This window comes from Symphalangus syndactylus, chromosome 9 (assembly GCF_028878055.3).
Source record: "Symphalangus syndactylus isolate Jambi chromosome 9, NHGRI_mSymSyn1-v2.1_pri, whole genome shotgun sequence".
Taxonomy (NCBI): domain Eukaryota; kingdom Metazoa; phylum Chordata; class Mammalia; order Primates; family Hylobatidae; genus Symphalangus; species Symphalangus syndactylus.
Genome location: NC_072431.2, coordinates 131,326,292 through 131,352,437, shown reverse-complemented (window position 1 = coordinate 131,352,437; position 26,146 = coordinate 131,326,292). Strand labels below are relative to the sequence as shown.

Sequence of the window (26,146 nt, the reverse complement as noted above, 5' to 3'; positions counted from 1 at the left end):
AAAGAAACAGATTTCTAGAAAACCAATCATCATCATCACCATGATCATCATCAAAGTAAACAAGCATTTAATCTATCTGATTTTATCCAGTTTCCCTCTGAGAAGATGCCATTGGCAAATGACCAGACTGTTCTCTACCTTTCTACAGAAATATAACTTCAGTCAAGTGAGTGAGTTGCACAAGATCATACAGTTTTATCCAATATCTCTTATTTTTCTACATTTCTACAATTATCATTTTTTTGATCCTGAAAGCAAAGTATGTAGTGAAAGTCATGGAATTCAGAGTTGTTTCTATTAGGACACACTTAAAATGAAGATTTAAAGATCCAGGTGCTTGATTTATCAGTTTAACATTTTAAAATTGCCTACTATATATGCAATTGCTTACTGCTTTAGGAAGTATTTGATTTTTACTAGGGTTTTAGACCACGTATAAAACACAGATTACATTTGGAGACCATTCGTGGTCTCTGTTTGTCCATATAAAAATCCAAGAACCCTAGCTCTTGATAAAATTTGGAGGCTTACCATTGTGACCAATTGAGGTTGCATCTTATATACATTTATCTTCTACATTCATTTATGGTATTCACTCTTAGCTTGGAGGACAGTATAATTTTAAAAACCCAGCATCTTCAAATAATCTGTATTTAGGCAACACATAGGTCAAATCTCAATGTAGGCTTTGCTTCAGTGACAAGGAGGAACCTTACCACATTGAAAGGAAAAATCACAGAAAAAGGCACTCCAATTCACAACTCTTCTATACACATCTAGGGTAGTTGGGGATTCAAGAAGAAAAAGCAAATCAACAGGTGAAAATGGCAACAACAAAAAAGATCAAGTGGCCGTTCTGAAAAAAATTAAAAGACCCTTTTTCCTCTTCTCTTACCTATTTTATAGATTGACCAAAAAACCCTTAGTTTGGGTTGTACTTGGGGGTTTTGCTCTTCTCATCCAGTCCTGTGAAGGAAATTCACATTACACTTAACTGGGTGATCAGAATAGAGCAGTGAGAAAGAAATCAATAAGCCTTTGCAGGTTCATCAATGTCCTATTGGGGCTCAAAAGTTTGATGGGATAACTTGGAAGGTCCAGCAACTTAGGAGAGTTTGAAGACAGCCCCCACCCCCAGCTATGTTTTGTATCCAAAAAGAACCTTTTTGCTAGCTGCATTCATCATCATTTACTTTGTCTTCAGCACAGAGACTGCTTGCATATGCAGGCTTTTATTTTAAAAGGGATTCTCTTCTGATTTTGGTGTCACTTCATACATTTCTGTAACAAGAAATTCTCTCGGCAGCTGTACTTACGTTAGAAACACAAATGTACCTTATTAATGCTAGTTATCAAGGCAAAGGGTTTGAAAATACTTGCTAAACATTTGTTTATTTATATACAGTATTTCAGAGTTTTACACAGCTAAATATAGGCATATAACAAAACTGTGAGTGTGTGAAAGAAATATAAATGATTCCAGCAGATGGCATGGTCAGAAGCAAAGGGTTTGCAAGTGCAAAAAATAGCACAAATCCAAATTGAGAAATCTGAATGGCTATAATTGTCACACATCTACAGTGGAATCAAGAAGGTCATTTACATTACGTTAAGAAATACAGAAGCAGAGTCTTATATAAGCATGTTACACAAAATGGAGATTTGGCACATGGGTTATCATTGGACAATGTACCATACACAGTTTTTATTTTGGTTCCAGCAGAAAAACAATATTGACAAATTTCTTTCTCTCTTTGCTTCCTACTTTATTCAATAGAAGAGGTAACAATAGCATCTGCTGCAGTTGGCTGGAGTCTGAGATGAGGAAATCGTAGATGATGGGCCTCCCAAGCATATCGACACTAAAAAGCTTATGCTACAGCCACGGCACAGCCAGGCTAGCACTCCAACGGGAGCAGCAGATACACAAGGCGGCCACTGTGAACCAGAGCAGGGCCTGCCAAGACAGCATGTCAAGTAATTTCTAGTGGCCTGAAGTGGTTTCCACCATCACGACTCCAGGCACTGCCGCAAGGCAGGACAAGTTTCTCTCTGACATCTTCTCCATTTCCCTTTGGCATCGCTCTACGATTTTCTGCTGCTGTAGCCTCACTGACCAAATTGGTACCCAGTGCATTCAGGGTGCTCCCTGGCTACCCATCAGGGCCTTTCTTTCCATTAGTCATGGGCTTGAAGATCTGGGATGCTTAATTGGGTCTAATGTGTCAAAATTACCTACTCCAATCATCTTGGTGCCAAACATAACACTTCCTCTCATTATACAGGTGCTTTCTGATTATTTTCCTAATGCATCTAGAAAATGTTAAGGGACCCTTTAATCAAATTGATTTGAACAAAATTTTAAGGACCATACTGCAGTGGAAAACATACTAGACCAGAAGTCTGAAGACTTGAGTCCAGCAGAAGCCTATGGGAAAGCTGTCAACCTCATTGGCCTAATTTTGTTTTCTCAACTCTGAAATTTAAAAAAAATTAAAAAAAAAGAGAAGGCTGCAGGAGGGGAAGTGGTCTGAGAGGCTGGAAATGTCCGTTCCACGTCTATGATTCACTGTGAATGAATCATAGTCCTGTTTCTGAGTTCAAAAAGAGGCCCACTAGCCCAGTAAATCTTGAATTACAAGAAGATGTAAAGGAAATATTTTTGAGTTAGGATGTAAGGAGAGTTAAGAGCATAAGTTTCTCCTACCCACAAGCTGATATTTTACCAGAAGTAATCAGGTAGCAGTTATGAAATGCATTTTTGAGAATGGACTTTTTTCCTGCTTTCTTACCTATTTCATATACTATTCATAAACCCTGTATTTTGGGGTCAGCTTAGGGGTCTTGGCTCCTCTCATCCAGCCCAGGGAGGGAAATTCTCATTGTATTTAGCCAGGCTGATGAGCATGGAGAGCGGAGTTCCACCAATCCAGTAAATAAGGTTCAGCAATGTTGCACTCAGAGGTAGAATAAATGAGGTCATAAATGAGTTGTTGTTTTCCCATCAAAAGGTGGAGTATGCTTCCCCATTCCTTGAATCTGGAATGGCCCCTGACTTGTTTTAAACCAAGGAACGCAGCAAAAGCAATTGTCTCAAAAGGCCTCGTAGCTTCCCGTTTGATGTCCTCAGAACCCTGAGCCCGCTGGACCAGGATGAAAAGCTTTGGGGAGAAAGAGAGACACCATTTGGCTTTCCCAGCCCTTCAAGCTGACTGAGAAAAAGAGCTCAGGAGAATAGGCAGCAGATCCATGTCCTGCCCCAAGTCAACCCACAGATTTGCGAGAAATAGCAAATTACTGTGGTTTTAAGCCATGGTGTTTTAGGTCGGTATTTGTAGGTAGCAATGCTAACTGACAGACATACCCTCCGTTCTGCCAACTACTATGGCACACAGGTGTACCAGAAACAGAAATACGGTTATAGTATTTTAAAATATGATTCAATGCTCAACACCAAAACAAATGAACAAAAACAGAGAGAAAAGAAATATTCTCAAAATAATCATAATTCTCATAATCCTCTCCCTTGCAGATATTAAATGAAATTTGAGCAAGTGGCTGTTTATCATTGGAATGGAAGATTCACAGTTAATCCCGCCCCATTTTATCTAGTTCATTTTTTTAATATACTAGAGATATGACAAACCATACACTCAGCAAGCACCACTGTGCACTGATGAAACCCTTAACTGCTGCCTCTCCCTTGATGAACTGCAATATAGAGAAGAATTTTGGGGGGAAGTGGAAGAGGTATAGAGGGAGGTGAGACGGGAAGAGACAGAAAAAGCGAGACTGCTCATGTCCCTTGAAAGAAAGTATAGAAAAACAAAAAATGAAAAATATTTAAGTATTTCATAAGCAACTTATCTTTGGTAAATTTCTACGATTTAAAAATGAAGTGTGCTGTCCCAGAAATCTGTACCCTCAAAAATCAAAGGGCAAAGAATTTCAGGAACCTGCAAGCTTGAGCAGGCGGTCTGACATTATGACTCACTTTCCTTCCATTCATCTCATCTGTTATCTTTGGCCTCCATTAAACCATGAGAAAGGGACAGTCACTAAGTCATATGCCACTTGAGGGCACTCCTGGGGCTTATTGTTTGGAACTGCCAAAATGCTGGACGTCATACCAAGTGTGAATACGAAGCAATGTGACTGATATCATAGCACAAAAGACTAGCATTTATCAACTCCAAAGAGCATGGCCCTTAAAAGTAGCCACTTTGAGAGGACGAAGATTTATTGCAATGCTGCCATGGTGCAAACATATTTTTGGAACTCCTTTTTGGCAGTAGAGTTAAACGCCTACGGCCTGTTCTTTTGAATCCAGTAATGGTGGCACATCTTTGTCCTTGAAGGTGGATTTATTTATTTATTTTTCTAGTGCCAAGAGATACTTGGAGCCAAGCGTATGGTTTGTATGGTTGGCGACCAAGGTAAGAAACACTATTAGATTTCTTTTCAAGTAATGAGCCTAGTTCTCTGTATGCTTTAAAAGGTTATAATTAAAGTAAGTCTCACAAAGAAGTTCTCCAAATATTTAAAATAAGAGTTGCATTCAAATACGCTTTTTTTCTTTTAAAGTTAAAAGCTTTGAGGTGGGTTATCGTTTGGACCCAATAATTCTGCCAAAATTAAAAATTAGTTTTATTACCATAAGCAGTGGTTTTCATGTAGGGGTGATTTTATATCCAAGGGGACATCTGGCTATGCCTAGGACTTTTTTTTATTGTAACAACGTGGGGAAGGGAGGTGAGGGTGGTGAGCAAAGCCCAGGGATGCTGCTAAACATCCTACAATGTACAGGACGGCTCTCATAGTAAAAATTCTATGATCTAAAATGTCCAAAGTGCTGAGGTTAAGAAACCCTGCTTATAGAAACAATTGGTTCTAATAAGCAAAGAATTTATTTTAGTGCAATGAATTAATTATAACAGTACTTAACACATTTTTCCATGTTAAATATTCCACTTGCCACCCATCTTCTATGTTAATGTATACATGCACGTGTTTTCTACTCTTCTGAATCAACAATTGCATAGAACTCAAACTCACAGTTCAGAAAATCTAATAGTATTCTTTGTTGACATTAACAGAGTCAATTTAAATAACTGTGAGGTAAAACAATAATTTTTAAAAGTCAGTACCTGCAAACATTTGTTGACTTCTTTCTATGTAACAGGCTAATGAATCACTTTACACAGCTCTTATTTAATCCTGAAAACCAATACTATGAAAGAAATACCACTATTATCCCCACGTTACTGATCAGGAAATTGAGTCTTAGAAAGATTGTTAGCTCGAGGTCACAGACGCAGTAAATAGTACAGCTAAGATTTGAACTTTGTTTGTTAGAACAATTTCAATTGCAGAGTTTTCACTACCATGCAATGCTGGCCCCTAAGAGCAGCTCTATGTGCTAGGAAGCATCTCATTTGTAGGTTAGGGACGTTCTACTCCCATTTGTAAGATATAAATTGAGCAAAATGGAAAATGGCAGTATAATATACACATAGATCAGAAAGGAGGGTCTCCTTCTGATTCCGCTCACTAGTTAAGTATGTTTTCTTCAGCAAATCACTTAACTTCTCAGAGTCTCAATTTCCTTAGCTGGAGAGTGAGGAAAGTAATAATGCACATCTGCCACTCTTATCATAAACATCAAATAAAATAAGTGATGGGGAGATGCTCTGTAAGCAGTCACTTACAACACAAGAGTGAGTTGGTTGCTATTCTTAGGCACGAAATGGGAACAGGATTGGTGATAGGTTCTCAGCTGCCCTTGAAGGAACCTTCATCATATAGACCTGATATATGATTTTGAAGTTAGATAGTATTGTATTACTATTGGCCTCACCTCTCTTCCACTGCATTTATATCTATTACGCTTCTTTTCAAATAAATTCTCCATTTCATCAGGCAGCCAGAGTGCTCTTCCTAGCACCTCAACTTCTCCATTTTGAGTTTTACACTTTATACCTACCGGGGACAATATGCAATTCCTTTTAATGTTTTTTTTTTGGTTCCATTACTTTTAAACTATTTTAGTGGAACGAAGATATTTTTCTATCATAGGACTGTGCCATCAACAGATTGAAGACCCAGCCTTCTGTTTTGTATCACTATGTTGTTTCATAAACTAAGCATTTGCTTCTTATACAGAATTATTGGTGTATAAAAACAGAATCTGGCATAATGGGTTCCACATGGTACAATTATTTTTCCTCACCTTAAAATGTTTCCATAAATAAGGACATAATTTGTACACTCCACCCATTCTTATCGAGAGATGCTGGCATTTTTAACAATCCTACCTTTCATCTACATAAGGCTAGCATCTCCTATTACGTAATTTACACATAAAAATAAACCCCAGGTTTAAGGAAACCATGGGTCTATGTTTCACATTTGTCAGCATCTCAAAACTATCACATGCTTTGGCAATACCTGTGGTCTTTGATCTGAAGAGACATTTGAATGGAACATTAGAAGAAATAAAGATGGAATTTAGAATGAATGGTTAAAAATGTATTAAACAATTTTCCACAGCACTCTTAGCTTCTTTGGATCACAAGGTCTTTTGTTTTTACGCTCTTATGTAATGCTTTCCAAAATCTTTTGACTTTGAAAAGGCCATTTTCATCACTACTGGGTTGGGCTTAGGGGTACATGGTTATGCTATGAATATGGCATATGTAGGCATACATATGGCATATTCCTGGTTATGCTTCCATATGCAAAGTCAAAAAGTATTACGAAGATTGGAACTTAGGAGTTTTTACAACCCCAAACTGGCATCTGATTTTTTACTGGGCCACTTTAGTGGCCTGTTGGTGCTTCTAGGACCTTACTGATCTCTGTCTGGTATGCAGTTCCTATTCCTTCCAGTTTTGAAGAGTGGTTGGACTCTATGATTGTGATAGATTTAAGTGATACTCAGGAAGCTTGTTTTATTTTCCTTGAGACTGTTTCATTTAGAAGATCAGTTCAGGAGTTGTCATCTATTCCCTTTTCAATTTTTTTCATAAATAAATGTTTCTCTTATGAATAAAAAGTCTTCCCTTTGTCTTAAAAAGAGTTAATGTGACATAAGATTTAGTATCATGGGTCAAGGTTTTATAACTGATTCACTGAAATTACAGCTTTTTCTCAATGTATTCATTCCTAACAAATGCAACTACTTAGAGCAAATCAGTTGTCATGTCCCTCTGGTACTAGGATATAGTACTCATAGAATATATGGTTTAGAATATAAGCCACAAATAATTCTATAAAACAACATAAGGAACAAGGCTCAAAAGTGGAACAAAATGGCCTTAGTTTCTACGAGGAAGACTAAGATGAAATAGGAAAACGTAATCCACGACCTCTAAGAAACTCTCAGTTTAATAAATAGAAAGTTCTGCTCCAAAATCACATTTTATAAATAAGATAAAAACAATACTGTATGTATCTATTCATGCACTGCATACACACACACACACACACACACACACACACACATATATATATGTGCTGTGAAGTGATAATGGCAAATATCTGACAACCTTTACACATGTACAGTAAAGAGCTAAGTGTAAGGGACTAGGTGGTCTCTGCAATACGTAGAGTAAGAACTGGATATAATGATGGGTAAACAGGCCATGGACTTTGAAATCAGGATGAATGTATATGCTGTATGACCTTGAACAAATCACTTATTACCTCCCTGTGTGTAATGCTCTTTGCAAGCAAAATATATTATTTTCTGGATTAAATGAGTGCTCAGTAATACTTGGAAAACGGTAACGGCTCCACGATTGGTAGCTATTGTGATTATTTATGTTCAAATGATTAAGGAATGGAAAAGACTCACATACTAGCAATTGCCTTTAATTTAGAAAGAGTGAAAGAAAGGCCAGAATATAGCAATGTGGTATGGAATCAGAAAGGAAGGAGTGGCTCATTCTGACCAGGTCACCAGGGAAGGCTTGAAGGAGAAATGCCCCCAAAGGGACAGCAGAAAGGGGAGCTAAAAACCATCATGGGGCCTAAAGTCTGGATAATCTGCCTGATTTATAGGGCCACGCAACGTGGGGAACATAATGGCCTTGCCACCACAAGTAGTATGAGCTCAGGCAAGCAAGCTGATCTTACTTCGCCCCTGCTGTTTTTCCTTCTGTGAAATGGGAGACTAAAATTACTCCTTGTAAATTACCATGGGAAGCGAAAAGCAGTAACACATATAAAGCACTTACGACAGGGCCTCTTCAGTTGACAAGAAAGATTATTTGATGTTGAATAAGGGCTCAGCTATCCTGAACTAGTAGTATTGCTACAAAATGGGGAGCTACGTCTAAATTTAATCATGGAATAGATGGTACGTGGGAAAGAACGTGAAATGTAGAATAGTAGAAAAAGGAACTCAGAAATAGTCATAAGTAAGGCAAAGGCAATTTAAAAATTAAGCTCTCATAAAGAAATACCCCAATATAAAGGGGAAAAAAATAGTCTCTAAGGTGAAAAAAACAAACCAAAAAAATCAGTCCAGCCTTGAAACTCTTACTATTTTTGTAAAAATTACTAAAATGCCATATGGAATTCAACAAACTTGGACAAACAATTATTGAGTGCTTACTAAAGTGTAAGAGCTGGGGGTAAAAATGTACATAAGCCATTACTCATGCCTTCTGAGATCTCAAGATACATATAATCTGCACACATACAGCTAAACTTGCAAAGTGTGAACCTATTCTATGAGAATTTAGAGAATATTTAATTCTTCCTGTGGGAAGAGAAATGGGGAATAAGCTTAAAATGTTTCTCCAGAGTTACAAGTCAGATGTCTACAAGACAAAGCAATCTCATAAATGTGTACAAAATAATAGGTAGTGGGAAAGGTTTGCAAAACTGGATAGTGCATTCCAGCTTAAAGAAATTCATGCTCAAATTTTAAAAAAATTATCGTGTATATCAACAAAACCATCTGAAGCCAGTTTGCAACCTCTGCAATACAAATAGAAAGTGCTATTTAAGTTGGATTATGCATCAAAGTTGAACGTTATCAGGTAGAGAAGGGGAATTGTTGAAATTCTAGACCAGATAAATATCTTTTGCTGAGATCCAGAGATGAAGATATTTGGAATGTGTAGCTATCAGAAGATGGCCCAAGGAGTCAACAATGAGGTGCAAAGGGTGAGATCAGCCTAGATTACAAAGGGTCATGAATGCAATGATAAACAGTTCAGACCTCATCTTGAAGGCATCAAGGACAACAGCATTAAGTTCCTTTAACAGCATCATTTTAAGAGTTGAAAGGTTTCTCAGGTCTCTATACGAACAGATGTGTTATTATAAATGATACTCTCTAACACATAGCATCAACATGTTCTCTCTCGCTGAGAAAAGTCTTATGGGATTGCCATAGTAGAAAATATGTACATGTGAAAAAAAAATCCATTCATTTAATGATTTGGATATTTATAAACATCTGTTATTTAATAAAATGGATGGCTCAGGTTACACAGATGATATCCAAGTTCATGTTGAATTTTTCTTCTCAGAGTTCTAAATATATATACAGCTTTTAAAAGGTACTCAGTAATGAATAATTATTAATAATTTAAAATTACTGCATGTTTCTATATGCCATGCACTCTCAAGTGCTTTATATGTATCTATTTTATGTCATTTTACTTAATTTTTATAAAATTCTCATTGCTATAGTGTTATCCCATTTTGCAGGTGAAGAAACAGAGATTACATAACTTGTCCAAAGGCACACAGTCAGTAAGTAAACAAGCTGACGTTTTACTTAGGCCATCTATCTCTCCAGAGTGCGTACTCTCAATGTTGAGATTCTATGCTCTGTATGAACTGACTGATGGATAACGAGAGTTGGCCTTTCCTTGCTTGCCTGTTGAACCAGACCTTCTTTCTTTTAGGAATCTGGTACACTCTGTCCTCCTGGACCTTCCAAGGCCTTGTCCGCGCTAGTTGTACTAGGCTATCCCTAAAATTCTTTCTTGTTGTTGATTGTTAGCATTTCTTTTACTTAATGGCTCATTTTTGTCTTACTCCAATTATGGCACAGAATCATTGGAGGGCCATAATTTCCTTTTTCTGTACTGCACCGCCAGCCCGACCTTTTTTGGGCTACTACCTGACTTCTTTAAAACCTCTTCCATTCTCACAGGATATCCTGGGCAGAAGGCTTGGATCTACTTTGTCACTACTTCTTTAATATAGAAAAAAAGTTTAGTACATAATAAAAGAAGAAATCACAAAACAAAATACAGTATTAACCTTCCAGACTATTTTTTGTGATTATCTATAACATGATCATGGTTAACCGTGATCAGTATCCCTTTGTAACATGGCTATTGTGGCTTTTTGCATAGTTTCTTTCTGCTTAGAAATGGTTCCTAAACTAGCATTTCTGGGATGCTACACGAATAACTGTCATTTAAGAATGACTTTAATCGGCTGCTTTGTCACAAAACATTATACTGTCAAGTTTTAACTTGGCTTGTATTCAACTCAAGGATTCATGATAATATGGATGTTGATGATGTTGACATGACCCTCCTAAATAAAGAGGCCAAAACTTCTTACCAGACATGTAAAATTACCTATGGGTAATTATTTCACAGAGCTCAGTTTATGCAGTTCCTTTCCCTCATTGTTTTGAAGTTGCTAACAAATTTCTTCCACCAATATACCTACTCTTCTGTTGTTTGTTTCGATAAGCAGCTTCTCCAGAGCCTCAGGCACAGCACTTGCAAATGTCAGCAGCTATTAGCTCAGCACATTCATCTTTGTTTCCTTATTTCTCCTGAGTAGCCTGTATCTCTCAGAGGTGAGTCCAGGTGGCTTAACGTAACATGGATGTGGGGTACGCGTGTGTGTGTGTGTGTGTGTGTGTGTGTGTGTGTGTGTATTTTCTCAAAATAAGGCATTACAGCTATTTATCTTATCTCTCATACTTGCTATTTGCTTGCAAACATTTTTGAATCCATCACGGTGCCTAGCATGAAACCCATACCTTGCTTATAATCTACGGAGGGTGAAATGCATTTTAAAAATTACATATGTATTTATGTATGTGTGTGTGTATGTATGTATGTATGTATGTATCTATCTATCTGTCTGTCTGTCTGTCTGTCTATCTATCTATCTGTCTATCTATCTCAGTTTCCCAGTGCCTCCACTTTAATTTACGGAAATGGGAAGAACATTTGGAGAAAGCACAGATTCTGTATTTTGAAATGCAATGTGAAAAAAATCATCATGCTGTTTTTCAGTGAAAACTTCCAAATTACGTGTCTCCAATTTTTGTTCCTATTATCTTAAACATATAATTACACATGTCTGTGTGTGCGTATGTGTGTGTGTGTGTGTGTGTGTACCGTATTTTTGCCATTAGGTATATAAGCGCAACATTTCTTCTGCTAGCCCAAATTTTCTGTTTCTCTATCCTTTGGTCAAACTCTATCTGAAAACAATTCATGTGTTTCATGTGTGATTTTTGTAATCAAGTTCAGCTCTTACCAAGCAGAGGCACCATATAATCAGGTACATAGGCTCTTTGAGGCCTGCAAAGAACTGTGTGTAACAGAGCATACAAACTGCTCAAATTAGCACCTGAATTAAAACCAAAAGGCAGGAGAACCAGAAGTCTACTTTCATGATGTAAAAGCACTTGCTCAAATTAAAAATAATTTTTAATGTTTTACAATCATGCAGAAAATTGCGACTGGAGTGGCCAGTCCTCAAAGGACCCTGTCTTGGATGTAGGGAAACAAGAATCTAGATAAGACTTGAGGCCGATTATGCCATCACCTTCTCAGTTATCAGTACTTGAAGCAAACTTTGTAGCCTCTCACTTCTCTTGACCCAACATAATTCTCTTAACCCAACATACTGTTGTTATGAAACATCAAACAAAACAAAGCATAGGGGAGTGCTTTGAAATTAGTAAAATACTCTCCATAAATACAAGGTAATGTTATTACTGGTTTTTATCTAGGAAAACATTTGCTGGAAAAGACAAACTTTATCCTGTTTGGAATTGGCCAGCCCACTGTTTAACAATGAGCATTGTAGCATGGTCTGGCTAGGTGAATTTCACTGCTTTTATTCTGATCAATCCGTTGACCCCATTTCTAAAAAAACTAGCTCCTTTTCTAGGGTCTACTGTATTATATTATATTATAGTATAATATGGGGTATGAAAGAGGGTGATGGTATTAAGTCATGATAGAAGTGATTTACGATAGATGCTTTCTTGTGTTTTTCCTATACTCCCATACTTCTATTTTACTTATCTGTGGAAGAAGCAATATTTTCTCATATTTGAATTTCTCAGGTTATAAAGAACTATCATGAAATTATATGTACTATACATTTATATAGTAATAAATAGACTCTGACCAGATAGCTTGAGTAGTCTGCTAACAATGATACTTAAGAGGCACTCAAACAACTGAAGAAATCAGCTTAATATTTAAAAATCTATAAACATTTATATATATCGCAATGTGAGTGGTGATGTAGCTGTTAGAGTTAAGAAAAAATACAAACTATACATTTCAAGAGAAATACAACTTATTATCTGAGTACATAAAACAACTTCTTCCAAATTATAGAACTTGTATATATTCTATTAAATACATTTTTAAAAATCAAATGAGTGATTTGTTATGAGACTTGATATTACTAATGTACAGAAGGCATCTTAAGCAATAAGATAGTCTCCCTAAAGCTTGTATGATACATTATTATTTTGTTCAGTAATTTTTTCCCTATAAATAGTAAAAAGGTTGTATCAGTCCAGCCCACAAGAACTTGTCAAACAATATAAATTTGTTTTTAAGAATATTCCCCCACATAGTATTTTTTGTTTTACCTATTTATAGCCACGTGCCCACTTAATTTTGTGTTTATTTATTTCTCTTCACTGGGAAAAGACAATAGCAATGGACCATAGCTACCTACTATCTCCAGGGGAAATACGCATCTATGTCAAATCCATCCTATTGATGTTAGCGTAGGCCTCATTTGACCAAAAGAGAGCTGTATTATTTATGAAGACATTTACTATTCCAGAATGTCAAGAAGTTGCAAAAACATCCAGTGAGAGTCAATTTAGCTTTCTGTTTCCTGACTGCAAGTGAAACAAACGCTTCTTACCTGCAGTGCACAACCATCGGACCGGCATCGGGAGGGTTACAGGTTTTGACTCTACGTAAGAAAGCTAGAAAAGGTGTAGGGTGTTCTGGAACACCATGATCAGGCCAGGCGGTGAACTGGAACTGTCTCACTTCTCTCTTCTCACTTGAACCATTCTGTGAAATAGGAGTATCAGCTGAAATTCTGTTTTCCCAGCCTCAGGTGGCAATGATGAATAACAGGGAAGAGGTAATGCTAAAATGTGCTATTTTAATTCCTTTCTACCACCCTATAGCCTTTGGGAAGACACACTCTTTGGAAATATAAAACCCAAGCTATTTGTAAATGACAAATATTTGCGCAGGAAGACAAAATTCTTAGGTGAGAAGCATTATATTTGTCAGGTTTAACTACCAGGAGAGCTCCTATCACATTTTACAGGAAGAGCTAGTTCTTCTTCATCTATTCTTCATTGGCTGCAACTTTCATTTGGAGCAAGAGTTTTATATTTACCGATAAATCGCGAGACAAGAAGAAAAATGGCTGAGTGATAAGGGAAGATTTATTTCATTCTTCACTGTTGCCATTGGGATCAAGATTTAAGTAAAGCCTTAAGAGATTTCATTGCTCAAAAGAAGCTTTCTTTAAACAATAGAGAGGGGAAAGGGAGGAGAAAAAGACGAAAAGCAAACCTTGTAAAGTGCGAATGTTCGAACACAATATGTGGCCAGCTCCACAGTATCAAGCAGCGTTACTTGGACCAGTCCGTGGGTTTCTGTGCCTCTGCTAGGCCAATACTGGTCACATTTCACCTACAAGAAACAAGTGACACACTCAGGGCAAATGCTCATCAATTTCTCTATTAACTTTGCTTTGAGTTGCTGTTGAAGGAAAACAGCTTTTCTGCATTTCATTTTATGTTGAACTTTTTCTGGCATGCATTTTTGTTATCCCAATATATGTAAATTACTGCTCTGATGCCAATATAAACCACATTTTTCAAACTGGTAGGAATACTAAACAGTAACAGATTCAATTTTCCTGGAGAAAAATAAGTTGCAGATCGTTGCTGGGTAAAACACAGAGAGAGGGATTTGAAACTTCAGTGTTCTTGAAAAGAAAACAAATTTGTCCTGGGAGAGCCGTTATGAATCGCATCGGGAGGATGATACTTTGGCATTTAAACTACATGGTAAGATAGTGTTACTTCATCAAGATTTAAAAGGCACCAGGTATTTCATCTTGAGCTATCACAACTTCCAAATATGCTTGTTTAAAGAAAAGTAGAAATAATTGGAAAATCTATCAAAGTATAATAAACAACATAAGCATGTGCTTTTTTTTTTTAAAAAACACAAGATAAATGTTATTTGTATCCAAAGCAAATTAAACCTATAATGTCTACGGAAAAAGAGCTGTCTGTTCTTTTTAAAAAGAGTCTCCGAGGGTCATCCACTAACAGTGCAAAGTTTAAATAATTTAAAATTCATCCAAGATGAATAATCTACAATTTCTATGTGAAGTGGAACAAAAGCACATAAAAAGTATTCAACCTAATTAGTTTAACACACAACAAAGAATAATTCCAAGTCTGCAGTAAACCTCAAATTCACTGAATGAGTCTGTTGGGCATTAAAAAGTATAATGAAAAGTAACAAACACAGCACAGTATTTTTGTAGTAAGGCCATAGATCTGACTATATTTACCCTTTCTATCTCAGACTTTTTTTTAATGGGAGTAATTCTTAAGAGCATCCAACTGAAATACATTTCTCTAGGTAAAGAAAGCTCCTAGCAGTATTTTACAATAGGGAATACACCTTTCTATTTGAAAAAGAACAGAAAATCACAATCTTTGGATTTAAACAAAGGCAATAAAGCATTATTATTAGAGATATCAGAAATTTTTTGGTCCAGCAAATAGAATTATTACATAATGATTTGCTTTTATGTTATATTAATATGAGTATTTGTAACATTCTGTGAATAATACTGTAATTTTCTCTTTCACAGAGATAGCATCTGCTCCTCTGACAATTCAGGCTCTTTCCATGGAACTATTGGCCCTTCTAAGAAAGGGAGAGGTTTTATCCTGTACAGAATTTCCTAGACAAGACAAAAAAGAAAAGCACTTTACAGCTATACAGTAAGATAGATATTAAATTCACAAGGTTTCATTCCTATGCCTTGATTTCAACTTTGAGACCACACAAACATCACCTTTTTGATGAAAACAAACAAAAATTGTCCACAATAAGACAAAAATTTTGCCTTAATAAGATTTAAAAAATACTTTGTGTGTTTCCTAGTTGTAGAAAACAGCCTTCTGTGTTTCTTATTTCTATCATTTGCCCTAACTCAAAGAGGTAACAACACAGGGAAATGATAATTCTTGAAGGAGAATACTGACATAGAGTGACCAGGCATGGGCATCTCTAGATGTTCTTTCACCGTAAGCTAAAACCCAGGTCACAGATGACATATTTAGCAAAAGCTACCATCTGAATAGAACCAACACTACTTCAGCAGTCATGATATAGATGAGAAAAAAAATCATAAAAATTATGCCAAAGGCTTTGTTTTAAACCATGAAATAGATGTCAGGTGGATGTCTCCCAGCAGAGGACAAGAGGAACTCTGGAGGCCTCATACTGTAATATTCAAGAAGATGCCAACAATGGGTTGAGTTGAAGATTCAAGAGAGAAACTCAAATTCATCATTTAACAGTTTCAGCTGGACAGCAACTCTTTCGGTTTAAAATAAACTAGTGAAATCCCTGCGGACAAGTATCACTATGATATGCACAAGAAGAGCACATTAATGCAACAAAATGATCTATATGGTCAGTTCAATGCACTGAACCAAATTCAATATAATCATATTTTAAAACTGGGACTTGATTACATTTAGACCTTCTAGTGAGGTAAGAAAAGGAGATGAAGGAAAGAATGAGAAGGCAACCTTCATACAACTTTTGGAAAAATGACTCTCCATCTACAAATCTCCTCCATTCCTTATGTGCAGGAAAAACTAAAATTATACTAATCCTCACATTTCTAGTAATAAGTTTGAAACTGCAGCTATTATTGGCTTAGACTCTGACCCCTTTAGAAAAAAAATACCGGGAAGCATTACTATAAGGAGTAAACGCTGTGAAAATTTCTAGCTAAAAGAAGAAAAAAGTTGCTTTTGTACTCAATTCGAACAATGCACTTTAATCTGATTATTTACCAAAAGAAAAATAAACATTTCAAACTCAACTGCAAAAATCAGAAGCAATTTTTTAAAGCGGATATATTTAAATATTACCATTTTCTCTCAGGAAATATTTCTCAAAAGGACCTTATGAAAAATAAATATCCTAACGTATGTGGAAATGCACACACATGGCCTCAGCAGTGGGATTAGAAGCTTTTCCTGAGCTTATCTGAATAGCGACAGCAATACATTTTTCCCTTTGCTGGTAAGCACCTCAGCACTTTCTTTCTCGACCTCATTCTCTGAGTAGCCTGCACACGTTCCTCTGATTTTGGAGGGCTGAATTTAAGGCTTAGAGTTACTGACAAATATTATTTTAAGTCTCATTTTTTGCCATATGCTAAACATATGATTTCTGATTTCAGCATTAGGGAACAAGTATGAAACGTAGTGAGAAAGAAAAAGGAGAACAATAGAGATATTTTTTCTTTCCTCATTAGCTGGTATAAATGAACTATCTCCATTTTCCTCTCTTAAAATGTTTTCCTTTGACAACTGCCCTTCCCCTACTCGGTCTTCTTAAGAGAAAATATCATAAGGTATTTCTAGAGAGAGTTACTATTTGTTAGGCTTCACACATAAAGCTGATTGTGAGATGAGAAATGAAGACAGCTCCCTTTGAGTACATACGAACTAGAAGGCAGGAGCTACTGAATACAAATACGGTTTTTTGCCTTTTTCTAATTGATTGAGAATGGATACAAGCGGCCTTTAGGACTGATTCATGGAAGGTCAGGCAGAGTCTCCCTGGATGCCTGGAAAATTGTTTCTCTGTTTCCAGGACCAAAGCCTAGCCGCCTCATCTGTGAAATGGGAACAGTGTCTTCAGCATTACAGAGCTATTGTGGGGATTGAAATGATGCCCCTAAAACACTTAACCCAAATGGCTGGCACAAACAGGCATTCAACAAACACTAGCTATTATTGGTTACCAGTTTGATGACATTCTGGATTTTTGTGTGTGTGGGGTTGTTGTTATAAATTACCTAAATCAGTCTAAATGTGAAAAAAAAGAACATGTTATTAATTTCAGCAGATATTGATTTAGGATTTTCTAGGTGCAAAGCAAGGTGTTAGCAGTTGTGGGGCATCAAGGTGACATAAGACCCAGTACCTGCCTTCAATCCATCAGCCTTATTGACTAAGTGGGGTGTTTCTAAACCTCCTGGTTCTTCAAATAGGTGGTTCTGAGATTCCAAACAATTCCCTTCATCTATGTGGGCCCCAATCTCTTCTGAAAAGAGTATGTGTTCAACTGTGAGGTGGAAACGAACAACAGCAGAACTTGTCACCCAGCCTGTGGTTTAGAAACATCACCCAGTAACTTTACTTGAAGCTTAAACTGAGACAGTTCAGATTTTTGGCTAAATTTGCGGAAGGCATTTCTTTTTATTATCACAAAGTTATTCCTCTTAAGTGAAACTTTCATTTTTCTATAATTATAGAAAGAACAGGGTGACCATTGCTAAATTTATGCAATGGAATTAATTTATTTTACCTTTTTCATGACGAACTATCAAAATCAAGTTGATGGAATAATAAAACATATTTAAATGTATTTTTAAAAATCTTGTCATTGCAAATATCTGGTAGGAGCTGATCCATTAGGTCTGCTGAACATGCTTTGGGAGAAGGGCTCTCGTTCTAGGCTATTTTTACTCCCATATGGCTTATCTTGGGAGTGCTCAGCATATTGTAGGCACTCAATGAGCAGTAGCCAACTTTATAATCAATTAACTAGACTGGTTTATTTTTAAATTGTCTACAACTTTCTGAAAACAAAACTTCCTCATCTCAATTTAATAAAGACTTACTGAGCATGGCAACATGGCAAGGCATCAGAATTCCAACTGTAACAAACTGATACCTCCAAAGGGTTCTAGCATTGCTGATCCAAAATATATTTGCCACGAGATTATATAGCCAAAGAAGGACTTAGAATAGGCAATAAATGATACGTGGGACACCATAACTATTGCTAAAAGTGACTCTAAATTCATACCTAGTAAGTTTGGGCGGAGTGGTTGTTCAAGCATTAGTATTCTGTAAGGAATGGACAAGCAGGCTAACATTAGATAACACAAGTCACAGTTATTTTTGGGAGTGAGGAAATGTTGGTACCCTTTTGTCAATACCCATTTAATGAGGGAGACTATAATAAAGGAAAGTTTTAGATAAATATCATTAATTTTAGTGGGCAGAAAAAATAAATGCTGAACTATTTATTTCTACAGGTTATACTAACTATTCTGGAAATTTTTAAGACCAGATTGAATACTTGATTTTCCACAATAAGGACAGAGAGCATCTCAGTGATTCTCTTTTAACAACAGTGTAGCTCTCTGCACTCAATCGATATTTGGCCATATCTATTCCCAACTGGCAGTCAGTCTGGTTTGTGTATTCCCCCATTTTATTATATCTTTACTAATCACTATTTAGTGGAGGACAAAGAGGCAGTACAATATTTGAAATGAGAGTGATATTACAGCATTTGACCACCAGTGCAGCTTTTCATATATACAGCCATAAAGTTGAAAAATATTATTCTCAAAATAAACCAAATTACATATCATAAAATTGCTTACCAGTTCACTGAACCATTCACACACTTTCCAAACTGCTTATTAACTTTAAAAAAGTTATTCCCTTTTGTTTGATGTGTCTGCCAGAAGTTGACATAGGGAGCTGCCGTAAACATTTCCAATGACTTCCCCCATTGAATGGAAAGTCATTAAGTCTCAAGTTTCTGGCACTTTGTCCTAACCAGAGCATAACTGTATGAGGTGCCTCTTTCTCATGGCCAAGTAGCACTTTGATAACAGCTCTTCCCACATGAGGTGGGTCCTCAGAGGATCCACCTCAGACCTATTCACTCCTGAGGATCACCTGGGCGCCCCATACAGCCCTATAGCCACCTCTGTTTCTGCCTTGGTCTGCCCAGCAGTTGCCTTTGACTCCAGTGTCACCTCTTCCAAACAATATCATTAGATGACTCAATGTTTCAATAAAAATAGAATTTATGGGTACCAGCCAGTATCAATGCAGTTCAATATTTCAACAACCAGTACAACTATGCTGGGTATTTACCAGTTGAACATCAGCCTTTCCAGACATTCTGCTGATAAAGAACAGAGAAAAACCAAACATTGGACCCTAAACACTAGTAAACAGAGATTAACACATACTTCTGAAAACCTTAGAAATGAGACCTAATCCAGCACAGGAGAACCACAGACATGAACGCAGAGAATGAGAGAGGCTTTGTACAAAGTCATCAGGAGCAAAGTTGCATCTCCTCCTCCCATTCCAGCTCTTTACTCAGGCCATGAGGACTCTAATTGGCTTTAAGAGGAATGCTTTGAACCAGAATCTGTCGGCTGCCTTTCTAAGCAGAGCAGGTGGAGTGGGGAAGGAAGGTAGATAATCGAGAAAGCTAACAAACAGCAAGAAATTGGTGGGATTCTTTCTCTTTTATCTGATGCTGTGTCTGCTGACGAGAGAAAACCAAAAGCGTAGAACTTTCTAGATAAGGACCCCAACATCCTTTAGATTGCCAACATGAGCATCATTCTTTTTGTTGCCAGCGTCCTATTTACATTAAGTATCCACCACTTTCAAAAACAATCCCATACATCATGCAGACTCCAAAGGCAATGTTTGTGCTGCTGGTCCTAAAGTTGCTTAAGGAAAAAAGCAGTTTCTGTTGCCCTAGATAGGCAGCACTTTAGGCTGCAGTTTGAGAAATTAAATGTTCACGGCCTTTGGCGCTTCCAGTTCCATTTGGAAAAGGACACAGACCTGGCATTTGGAAAGCATTTGCTCTCCATTAAACTTACCGAACCTTGACAAACCAGAAGGGCCAAGAATTAGTCTGCCACTGGCCAAGGCTGGGCTTTCCAAAACTGATAACAGCAATGAAAACAATAGCACTGCCATTTATAATCTTCAATGGGATTCTGTCAAATTTTAACCCAAAAGGATCTCACAATCTGAAAAGAATCTCAAGCTTTGTTTTATAGGAAAAGAAGAAAATGTTTGAGCACAATCTCTTTTTCTGCTGCTTCATGCTCAGAATTGCCCTTTTAGCCATAGAACAAAATGTGAGTATGTCTCCACCTCACCTTCACTTTGTGCTAGGGGGAGTTTACTAAGGTGACCTTCAAGGACTGGGGAAGACACAGGAGGAGGAGTGAGTGGTCCCTAGGTCAGAAGTGTTCCACCAGCCAAATGTCAAGTTCCCTAAAATGTTAACAAAGTGAAGTTAACACCAGCCCAGTCCCTGTGGCCCTGACAGCATCTAACCTGCATTCATTAGCACAAACCACAAAATTTAGTAGGGCAGAAATTTTCCCATTCTTTGGCCTAAGATACAACTAAAGTCACGATGCACAAAACATTTGATCTGCTTTACTAATGTATGGCATCATCTGGTTTGTATGATTCCCTATTTGGAAACAGAAAATGGGACTTAAGATAGCTTGGAAACCAAGAATAGGATTCTTCATTTCTAGCCCTATATTTTCACTACTAATTGACACAGCCCACACTGGATTACAATAAAAATCATAACTGATTTGTTAAGTGTCAAAATTTCACTCTCCATCTCCAACATTTATAACATTAAGTACATTTACAAACAGCTCTTTAAGTGAATCAACCCCCACTATAAAGCTTGCAAGACAAGATAAACAATGAGTCTCTACTACGGGCAAGGAATGAAGGCAGGCTGGTGAGCTGAAGTGAAAGTCAGATATATTCTAACCCTCACTAAGCCTTTCAACTGCTAATACTAATCAGGGTTACTCAAGAATTTTTTAAGCATGGGGTTGATGCATTCTCTCTGTGTTCTGTATTTCAAGATGGGAGACAGAGTAGGAGAGAAACAGTCAAGAGGAGATAGATGAAGGGAAAAAGGTGAACAATCACACACTAAATAATAATTTAATATACACTTAAAAAAGCAGACTAATCCTACCTCAGAGATGCCAATTCTGCAAGCAAGGCTGCCAATCATGTACCCCAGTCATCACAAATAATATCCTTGGAGTGGAAATCCCAGCTGTATACATTTTACTTTCCCTACAAAATGCTTCATTTTTTCCAAACATTTTCCTTTTTCCATGTGGTTGCCCAGACCAATTCGTGTGCTTACTGGCATGTTATGAAACATGGAAACAATTAGAAACCACATTCTAGGGTACTAGAATGACTTGCTACAGAATCAATGAACTACGCAAAACTTGAGAGGATTTGGCAATAAAGATGGAAACTGTGGGAAAAAACCCACTAACAGTATTTCATATTACATAGTACATTCTACAACAGCTTTAAACCGATCTGTGTGTTTCAGGCAGAACTCATGCTTTCCCTTCAAAATCTCCAACTTCTATCACTGCTTTTGTTTTTGTTTTTGTTTTGAGATGGAGTTTCACTCTTGTTGCCCAGGCTGGAGTACAATGGTGCAATCTCGGCCCACCACAACCTCTGCCTCCCAGGTTCAAGCAATTCTCCTGCCTCAGCCTCCTGAGTAGCTGGGATTACAGGCGTGTGCCACTACACCTGGCCAATTCTGTATTTTTAGTAGAGATAGGGTTTCTCCATGTTGGTCAGGCTGGTCTCGAACTCCTGACCTCAGGTGATCTGCCCACCTTGGCCTCCCAAAATGCTGAGATTACAGGTGTGAGCCACCACACCTGGCCCATTGTTTTTTTATTTCTTTATATACCCTAATGAAACTCATATGAAATATTTAACTTATACTTTTCCTTCAGGGTTGATAGCTGAACGTATACACCAGGCAAAGAGTCTTCTCAGTTAAGTTTGGAATTCTTTAAAGGCCACATTTGAAGGGAAGTAATTGCATTTGCAAATCAAAGAACTCATGTTTTCAAATAATCAACTTAAGTCCTAAGTCATACTTCACACTTATAAGGGTTTCTTTAGCCATGCAAACACTAAGAATGATCAGTTCTCAAAACAGATGCTAGTGAAACTTCTAACACCTGCTAAGGAACCCAGAAGCCTTTTGTCTCAGTGAGCTGTTCTAACTCACTAAAGGTATTAATACAAGCGCTGTTGATAAACCTCAGACCTAAGCGACAACTTAAGAGTGAGCCAGCCGGGCATGGGCTGGCTCAAGCCTGCAATCCAAAGACTTTGTGGGGGCCAAGGTGGAAGGACTGCTTCAGGCCAGGAGTTTGAGACCAGCCTGGGCAAAAAAGTGAGACTCCGTCTCTACAAAATTTAAAAATTAGCTGGGGGGTGGTGCTGTGCACCTGTAGTCCCTGCTGTTCAGGCAGGATTGCCTGAGCCCAGAAATTTTAGATTACAGTGAACTATGACCACACCACTGCTCTGCAGGCTGGACAACAGAGTAAGACTCTGTCTCTAAAAGAAAAACAAAAACGAGTGAACCAGGCTATGGCAAAACAGAAAGCTTGAAAAGAGAGATGGGCTCTAAGGCAGGAGAATTCCGTAGTACCATAAAATAACCAAAAAGGCGGAGAGGGAATGTAAAACTGAACAATAAGGAAACGTATCTTCAGTGGCACTTATCACTAAATGTAACCCATGTCTATATCACTTATGATTTTCACGTTGTATTATAGTCAATGTAGCAGCCAGAATGTTCTATTTTGGTCTGTTCCCCGGCTGATCTCTATTCTGGAGATCCTGTCCTGGGGGAAAGCAAGTAGAAAAGAATCCCATGGTCTGAGCTCCACTCTCCTCTTGACTAAAATGCATGGGTGTGCCACACTGGGAAACGTGGGCACAATTAACCATGTTCAGGGAAATGGAGAGGTCGGTCAGGATTCATCGTCAACCACAGAGAAATAAGCTCTTTTCATTTGGGAACAAAGAGTGAATTATTTGGAGGCTATCTTTTGGGGAAACTGAAGTTGTCACTGTAAAGCCTCCAACTTCTTTACCAAACAATACCACTTGAGACTCACCGAGCCACCTTGCCACGTCCTTTATCTCAGTCAATACCCACAGTAACCCTTCCACATAAAGCAAAAAAGGAAAAATGAGAATTTGAGGAGTCAAGTAAACTTGCTCATTGTCACACAGCTAGTAGGGGCTAGAGTTGGTATTTGAACTCAGACATTTGACTGCAAAGTGCCCTACTTGGAACTGTCCCGTAGCTGTCCTCTCTCATGGTGGTATCCCCATGCAGTCTTGTGTAATATCAAGCTGTCTTCTCTTCTATTCCCTTTTCTCCTCTCTTCCCCGCTGCAAATCTATGGTCAGTGGCAGTCTGGCATACTTCTAATTCACAGAAGCATTTACAACACGCACACATATTTTCTTCATGTACCATAAGAATGAATATTATTTTAAGAATCTGAGCCTTAATCTAAATAATGACATTTCAAGCTTCAGCTCTTGGAGAGGTAATTTGTTTATACTACCTGGACTACCTCCCTTTATGAGGAAGACTGGTGCCACTTCCCTTCATACGGCCAGGCTAGTTCCAGTGTCTGCTTTGAAGTTGGCTGCTGGGAATTGAAAATTCACCGAGTCCCAAGGTCAGACCACAGAACCCACCATGTTCCTAAAGTCTGGAGCTATAGATTTCACTAACAACTCACCCCTATTCATAACATTGTTTTTATAGTGAAAGCCAACTCCAGCTCTTGTTTGGGAATCCAGGAATGCCTTCTCCTTTCTTCCCGCTACTTTAGGTAAAAGAGCAACTGGATAGGGAAAGGGTGAGATGGGAATGATGGGATGGAGGAAGATGGAAGAGCAGATGAAATAACATGAAGCTCCAGTGCTTTGTTAAATCTCTCCAGGACATGTGGTCATTTAGTCCCAAGTGTTCTAGACTGGAGAACAAAGGACTTTTGGGCCTTGGGGGCCAGGGCTCATGTGTATTGTCAGAATGATGGTGGCTGAGACTCCCCAACTGCCTATTGGCTTACGCAGGTCATCACAAATCTGGGTACAGGCTGAACCACCACAGAATAAAAATCACAAGACAGCATTTTAATTGGCCTCCTTAGGCCATTTAACAAAGGAGAAAGCTAACTTGCAAGAGCAAAGAGTAATTAATGAAGGGAGCAAACAGAGGTTCATTTAGTAACTTCCAAATAAGTTCCTCTGGCTGAGGGGGGTTGGGGGAGAAGGTAGCCTGCAACAGAAAGATAAACTGTAGGTATTTAAGTCACAATGCCTTCCGCCAAGAACTGCTCATTACCATCCGATGTTGCAGTGGCAGTGGGGCCAGTTAGAACTTAACTTTATTATTAGAAGCAATTAGGGAGAAAAGGGGCAGAATTTCATTTGGTTATTTCAAAACAAGTTTCTGTGCACAGTTTAATGAAGGCCTGCAGTGTCAAGATAAAATGTGTGTTTTACTGAAAACAGCTTTTGCAAATGACGGCTTGTTACTAGCAGTTATCTCCAGGCAGAACAGACTGGGTAGGGTGGATTTACATGCATGCCGTAATGTAATAGTTCAGCTGTCTCAGCTTCACAGAAGTGTCAACAGGCAGTATGGCTTGATGGTGAAGCACGTGTGTTCTGGAGCCAGACTGTCTGTCTTCAATTCCTATCCCTGACCTTGGTAGCTGAATGACCTTGGGCAAAGCTTCTGTAATATTCTGAGCCCAGAACTGGAGGTCACAGTAGTGTTTCTTGTAAAGGGCTGTTTTGAAATATCAATGCACCTAATATGTTAGACATTATTATAGTTATGAACTATTATATCCAAGATCACTTGGAAGGGGAGTTGTTTTTAAAGAAACTGCTTGCTATATAGGAGTTACCTTAAGTAAAAATCAGTAACAAATCCATTTACATCTTTTGAATTGGGTTTGCATGTAAAGTATGGCAGATATTTGTCTTCAGTGTCATTTTTATCTTAATTCTCATTTTAGACAATATTTCAACATCTCTATACAATTCAGATGTTTTGAAAAGATCTAATTGCTTTTTAGTTTTGCTAAACCAACCATTTATCACTGCTTTTGATTTCCCACCTTTGAGGTTACAGTTGTGGCTTTTTAATATGTTTCTGTCTGAGCTTTTCCCTTATAAATCTCTTGGGCAGCTTTTAAATTGTCCCTCATATACACGCCTAGGCTTAGAGAAACTGCCATGTGTTGAGCTTAGAAGAACATTTACAGAACTTCAACTCTCACACAGCAAATGGGGAATCAGGCTTTCTTCCTTCTAAATATCCTTTTTGAGACTACTATAACCACAGTAAAAGAGGCCTCTCACTTGTGGTTTCAAATTCTGTCTTGAATGTCTCCATTCTTCAATGAAAGTATCTGTTGTCTTCAATGAAGTTTCAGAGATCCCATCATTAATTTCTCAAGGTTAAAGGTTGATTTTCTTCAGATGCTACAATATGTACACATGTACTCAGGAATATGGTATACTGCTTACCCATTATTTTTTAGTCCTTCAAACCAACAGCATTTAACTAATGTGCCATGCACCATAATATTGGACCCATATGATGAATAAAACTCTTTTCTTGGACCTTACCAAGCAATGACTCCATTATTAAAATCTACTCATTTTGGAGAAGTTTAAACTAGCAAAACGCCCTCTATGCATTTATGTGTTTTCTCAGCCTTGTATTCAGCCACATCATTTTTCCAGCTGCCCTGACTTAATTTATACTAATGTGAATAATTTAAGCAAGAGCCTCTTTCAGAGAACTTAAGTCTTACGCTGCAGATTATAATAAGAAAAAAAAAGTTGAAAATAGTGGAGGTACAT

The 26,146-nt window shown here is 37.7% G+C and overlaps 1 protein-coding gene across 21 annotated transcripts in view; it reads right to left on the bottom strand.

Moving 5' to 3' along the window:
- The window catches only part of PTPRD (protein tyrosine phosphatase receptor type D), a 2,314,079-nt gene that overhangs the window by 48,927 nt on the left and 2,239,006 nt on the right, over window positions 1-26,146 (bottom strand). For all 21 annotated transcript variants that reach the window (XM_055294262.2, XM_063609868.1, XM_063609869.1 and 18 more), the window contains 2 exons: window positions 13,842-13,961; window positions 13,171-13,325 (listed from right to left, as the gene is read on the bottom strand). In XM_055294262.2, the coding sequence (XP_055150237.1) occupies window positions 13,171-13,325; window positions 13,842-13,961 (275 nt within the window). The remainder of the gene's footprint in view (window positions 1-13,170; window positions 13,326-13,841; window positions 13,962-26,146) is intronic.